General features: G+C 41.0%; 1 protein-coding gene across 1 annotated transcript; it reads right to left on the bottom strand.

Moving 5' to 3' along the window:
* Positions 1 to 1,666: 1,666 nt before the first annotated feature.
* LOC140704179 (taste receptor type 2 member 7-like) lies at positions 1,667 to 3,571 on the bottom strand. The gene has a single exon (XM_072988903.2). The coding sequence runs from the start codon at positions 3,177 to 3,179 to the stop codon at positions 2,244 to 2,246; it is 936 nt and encodes a 311-aa protein (XP_072845004.2). The 5' UTR covers positions 3,180 to 3,571; the 3' UTR covers positions 1,667 to 2,243.
* Positions 3,572 to 6,418: the final 2,847 nt, after the last annotated feature.

The raw sequence follows: 6,418 nt of genomic DNA, 5'->3' as shown, positions 1-6,418 counted from the left end.
CCCTCCATCATTGTGCAGTATGGTGCAGCAACCAAAAGATGACATGATTGTGTTGGAATAAATGTAGAGTGTTGTACATGAAAAAAATAAAACATCCCCTGAAAATAAGCCCTAATGTGTTTTTTGAGCAAAAATTAATATAAGACCCTGTCTTATTTTGGGGAAAACAGGGTCTCTCTCTCTCTCTCTCTCTCTCTCTCTCTCTCTCTCTCTGTCTATCTATCTATCTATCTATCTATCTATCTATCTATCTATCTATCTATCTATCTATCTATCTATCTATCTATCTATCTATCTATCTATCTATCTGGGTAGATAAGTTTGACTGTTGAAGTAAAAGCAACAGTGATTTTTCTGCCATCACCAGTATTCTGTTGCTGAAGGTTGGCCCATTGAAATGAACTTTTGTCTGTATAACCAACGACTGATTATTAATGTCTGCACAATTAACACAGGACAAATGGCTAGAACAAACAGGATTCTATCCTCTGTCTGTATTCAGATGCTAAATGGAGCAGGGATCTGATTTCTATCAAGACAGTGGAACCAGTTACCTCAGGAGTTGGTGAGTGCTCCAGCACTGGAGGCATTGAAGAAAAATTTAGATAATCAACTGGCAGATATGCTTTGATTTGTATTCCTGCATTGAGCAAGGGGGTTGGACTTGATGGCCTTGTGGGCCCCTTCCAGTTTCACTTTTCTATATGATTCTATGATTCTAAGTCCAAACCAGTGGAAATGCAAATTCTGGAGAGATACTGTTACGTTTCCCCTTATGGTTTTGCATCGCTGGATATTCTTGTAGAGTGTAAACATACTACAGATTTTGCATCCCGTCCTGAGTTTGCATCCATGAACTTCCTTTGTGCCACTGGGCTGAGGTTAGATTTACCAAGATTTGCCAAGACTCCTCCTGCGATTCAAGTACAGCAATGGAACCTCAGATCCAAAAGGTAGACCAGGGTGAACCCTGAGCTGATGCTCATGGGCGTAAGGGAAGGAAGCCACCCAAACAAATAGGATAATAGTCTTCCCCCTTGATTCTCCACTTCAAGGAGAAATGGAGAAGGATGTTGAAACCTATCAATTTATGACTAAATTCCAAAATTATGTAAACTGAACAATACTAGTCAGGTTTCCGTAATTTACAGAATCAATACATTTTGTGTGTTCTGAATCTTATCCCAAGTGACAAAAGCTACTTCTCACTTTCATCATTACTTACATATATATTAACAATAGATTGGCTTCTGGTGAAGTGTGTAGAATAGAGTGAACTCTCTTCTATCATCAGCATTTTATACTCTGATTAAAAAAAACGTCTAGGGTTGGTCCTCAGGTATCATTTAGGAACATACAAAGGTTTTATATGTGATGTCAGAATACGATACAGCATCATATTGAATACTAAGAATATGTTATTTCTAGTGAAGTATTCATTTAATCCATCATAGCCTATGACTCCAAACAGTCTGGATTCAACAGCAAAATACAGAGTTTCCTCATGGTTCACCCTTGAATATAAACATATTGCATCCTCTTTTCATGCTTCATCATCTCATGTAAATGTATCTCCACTTCTTCTATGCTTCATGAGTTGATTTATCAAAGACAACACTGATGTTTGTGAATAGGCTAGTAAAAAACATCACAATAGAAAACTGGATATCTAAACAGGTATGTATTTATTTATTTACAAGATTTTTAGCCGTGCCATTACCAGTGGTCTGTGAGCAGCGTACAACAATATTAAAACTTTAAAAACATTAAACTCATTTAGGTTAGGCATCCTTCAGTCTCGAAAGACTATGGTAACATGCTCGGTATGGAGGACTTGGAATAGCATCTAGAGTGGCTGATTGGCAATATTATAATAATATCCTATATTACAAACAATCATTAAAACATTACTATTAATAAATCTTGCATGTATCAGAGGAAAGATTTAAGAGGAAAAGGAGCTGTCCTGAAGGGAATACATTGAGCTCATCACATGTATGGTTTCAGCCTGCATATTCATGTCAAAAGAGAAACATCCATTGATTATCCAAACATAATTGTATATTTACTCTTCACACCCTTTTGGGATATTGACTTTCTCTCTCTCTCTCTCTCTCTCTCACACACACACACACACACACACACACACACACACACACACACACACACACACACACACACACATAAACACACAGAGAGACTTTTTTCTTGAGCATAAGAGCTATGCGTCTGCTCCTCTCTTTTCATCTTTGTAAAGCAATCCGTTTGAAATTCAGAAGGCAAGCAAACCAGTTTTTCAGTTTTGGATTGGTCAGTATTAAAATAATGGAGTGTGATAAAGGAAGTAGAGATAACAGGATATTAGAAATGGTTACTGCAATTGGTCTATAGTTCACTCTACTATCTGCATAAATTATCATGCCAGCAAAATATATAAGGTAGAAGAAGACATAGACTATCAAAGGCTTTATCACATTGACATGGATGTGTGTGTTGAGGTCCTTAACCCCAATGCCACTATTCCTCAGATTTCTTGTGTGCCTCCAGAGAGAGATGAGTAGAAGAATGGATGCTGTTATATTCATGATGAAATTTATAGAGAAAACAATTAACTCAGGAGGAAGAAAAACAATGGTTCTATCTTGGCAAACCTTGCTTTGGCTGGCATTCAGTGGCTGCATTCCTGTCCTGTTGCACCACTTCTTCTGATCATAGTAACTGATGGCTGAAGGAAGAGAGAAGATCATGGAGACAACGATGGACATGCCAAGCAGTTTGAGAGTGAGCGCACTGATCCTTGTCTTCAGCCACAAGAAGAGACGATTGGGAAAGTTGGTGACCTTCAGGCAGTAGAAAACACTCAGCCATGTGTTGCACCAAAGGCTCACTGTCTCAAAAAAGAACCAGACAAGGAATAAAATGTCAACTTGGTCACTACTGAAAAAGTTCTCTGGAGAGATGAAATACAGAACATTGATCACCAGAGCAGTGAGCTGCATCAGACATCTGGAGGTGCTCAAAGCAGTTAAGAGGATGTCGCAAAGGACCATCTTCCTATTTTGGAACCATAGGTACCCGTTCACAAACATGATGAATCCATTTACCAACACAGAACTGATTACTTCAATTTCCATGATAGTCCAAAAAGTGAGATCAAGTGAAGAGGTTAAGGCCACCATCCTTTTTATTGCAGGGAGAAGCTTCTCGGAAAGGCTACCTATTTGTGCTTCTGCTGGTTTTTGTCTGCTATCCAGTGGAGGAAACTCTGCTATTTGGGGCTTTTAAAATGTCCATACACATTCTCCTCCTGAGAAGAATGCAAATCTCCAGAGGCTTCTATTACCAATGACCCAAGCAGGTATTATGCCTTTGAAGAACACACCAAATGTCAGTGACTAAGAGTTTTGTGCTACTTTGTCTTCGATAATCATGCAGTGCTGGGAGTTGCTGAGGTAGGTCTGCTTTGTCTTCTGTCACTTCTCATTATGGGTTTGAAGGGAAATCGTAATTTGGGGCCTCATAGCTTTCCTTGAGGTAAGATTCAAAATGTTGACCTTAGAATACAAACAGATTGGTGTTACTGGTTCATGTGATGCATTAATATACTTTTGCAGTAGGCTTAACATGCTTGGGAAGCCCAAATTCTGATGAACAGAATGTCTCCAGAAGAGTTCACAAAGAACACTTGGTGGCCTGGTTTGCATGGACACATAAGGGCCTGCTCTTCAGTGGCTACTAGTAGGGTGAGGTGTGCTTGAATACCAGCAAGCATTGAAAATTGTGCATTGATGGTTGTTGTGGGCTTTTCGGGCTTCTTGGCCGTGTTCTGAAGGTGGTTCTTCCTAACGTTTCGCCAGTCTCTGTGGCCGGCATCTTCAGAGGACAGCACTCTGAAGATGCCGGCCACAGAGACTGGCGAAACATTAGGAAGAACCACCTTCAGAACACGGCCAAGAAGCCCGAAAAACCCACAACAACCATTAGATCCCGGCCGTGAAAGCCTTCGCGAATACATTGTGCATTGAGCTTGGATGGAGATGGAGAGGCAGTTCTGCTCTCCTAAACTCCAGATTATAAATGAGAAACAAAGTCTCTGGATGTAGAAAGTAGAAGTGAGCTCTTCATTCTGTATTTCTTGAGTTGTTTAAAAGCTCTGGCTCAATGCATTTTGGCAAAGCCTTCTTCAGGAGCCGAGCATAATACAAAACCACACATTAGGATATTGAATCATTCACATTTTCTTTTCTTTTTTTCATTATATATCTACACCTGGCTTGGGACTCTCAGCTTTGTATAAATACATGCATTTATACTAAGCACATTAGGCATGATAAAATATCAAACACTTACCATGCTTCGTTATATTCTCTCTACCTTTCTTGGGTCTAGGCATTAGCAGAGGAGGCATTTGTATGCAGCTGTGCAGGGTGGCGAGATAACCAGCCCAGCATAATAAAGGGAGAAAGTCTATTTCTTCATTTAACCCATGAGGCACTAAGGTGTTCAATTTCAATGGCCATGAAGCGGAACTATTTTAAATTCAACAACAAATTCTATTGGCAGATAAAAGGAGTTGCTATGGGATGTGCGATGGCTCCAGAAATAGCCAACCTGTATGAAGATAGGATGTATTTTGGAACACACCTTTATGAAGGGAAATTGATCAGATGGTTCAGATATATTGATGATATCATTATGATTTGGAGGGGTTCAGAGAGCTCATTGATACAGTTTTGTGGGTGGCTGGATACCCTGGACAACAACATCAAATTTGATACTAGTGGAAGATAGGAAGGCCTGGCGTGCTCTGGTCCATGGGGTCCCGAAGAGTCGGACAGAACTAAATGACTAAACGACAACGACAACTTTAATGCAATACACTTTTTAGATATCATCATCAATAAAGAGTCTGGGAAACTATACACTAGTTTATATAGAAAACCAACAAACTGTAATACTTACCTTAGGTTTGATAGCTTCTACCCTAGACCTCTGTGTCAGCATCTCCCCTATGGCCAATTTTTGAGAATAAAAAGAAATTGCACCATGAGAGAGGACTATGAGCAGGAATCCCAAATGCTGAAAGACTAACTAAAAGATAGGGGCTATCCAGATGAGGTCATAGGAAATAGCTTTGCTAAGGCCACCAGGACAAAGCTCAGTGACATCTTAAATAAAAAAGTAAGGACACCTATGAACCATGTAAACTATATACTGACATATGACCATGTAACAAATCAACTGACCAAATGCATAAAAAGGCACTGGCACATTCTAGAAGATCTAAAGGGGTTTGAAGAGGGAATACAGATATCTTTTAAAAGGACTAAGAATTTAAGAAATATATTGGTTAAAAGGGAATTCAAAGATACTACACCATCCTTAATTCCCAGTGTTTTACCTGTCCCCCCCCAAGAGGACAGCATCCATGTGGGCATTGTGTTTATTGCAGCAATACAAGGCACATGTCAGAATTTATAGATCCACAGAACAAAAAGGTTTATACCCTGAAGGATTTCACTAACTGTAATACCAAGGGAATAATGTATGCTATAAGGTGCACATGTAATAAACTGTACATAGGAAAAATTAGTTTTGGAGCTGATATAGACCAGAGAAAGGTGCAGAAAGTATAAAGAAGCCCTGTAAGTGTTTGATATTCTGTATACAGTGGTGCCTCGCACAACGGGCGCCTCGTAGAGCGATGAATGCGCTCTACGAGGTCGTTTTTGCGATCGCAAATGCGATCGCAAAACGGTGCCCGTATAGGCGGGAAATCGCAGAACGAAGGTCAGTAAGCTGCTCGCTTACCGACCGCTTTGCGACCCGCCGATCAGCTGTTCTGCGGCTTCAAAATGGCCGCTGGAACAGCCGAAAGGGGCCAGGGTGCAGCGTTTTTGCGCCCTTGGTAAGCAAGGGAGCGCGCAAAAACGCTGCGGAAGCCCCGAAATGGCTGCGCACAACCATTTCGGGGCTTCCGGCAGCGTTTTCGCGCGCTCCCTTTGCTTACCAAGGGCGCGAAAACGCTGCACCCCGGGCCCTTTCGGCTGTTCCGGCGGCCATTTTGGACCCGCCGGACAGCTGATGGCAGCCATTTTGGCGCCCTCGTTGGGCGAGGGGAGGGCGCGAAAATGGCTGCCGGCCCCTGGGAAACATCGCACTACGGTAAGTATTCTATGGCATTGGAACGCATTAAACGCTGTTTAATGCGTTCCAATGCCTTTTTCTGTTCCGTAGTGCGATGTTTCCCACAGCGAAGGTTAATCCGGAACGGATTAACCTCGCTGTGCGGGGCACCACTGTATATATTTTATCAAGCCTAATGTGCTTAGTATAAATGCATGTATTTATATAAAGTTGAGAGTCCCAAACCAGGTGTATATATATACTGTATATAATTTTAAAAAAGAAGAAAATG

The sequence above is a fragment of the Pogona vitticeps genome, chromosome 2 (genome assembly GCF_051106095.1).
Source record: "Pogona vitticeps strain Pit_001003342236 chromosome 2, PviZW2.1, whole genome shotgun sequence".
Classification (NCBI taxonomy): Eukaryota; Metazoa; Chordata; class Lepidosauria; order Squamata; family Agamidae; genus Pogona; species Pogona vitticeps.
The sequence above is the reverse complement of the archived record's forward strand: the minus strand, read 5'-3'. Positions and strand labels throughout refer to the sequence as shown.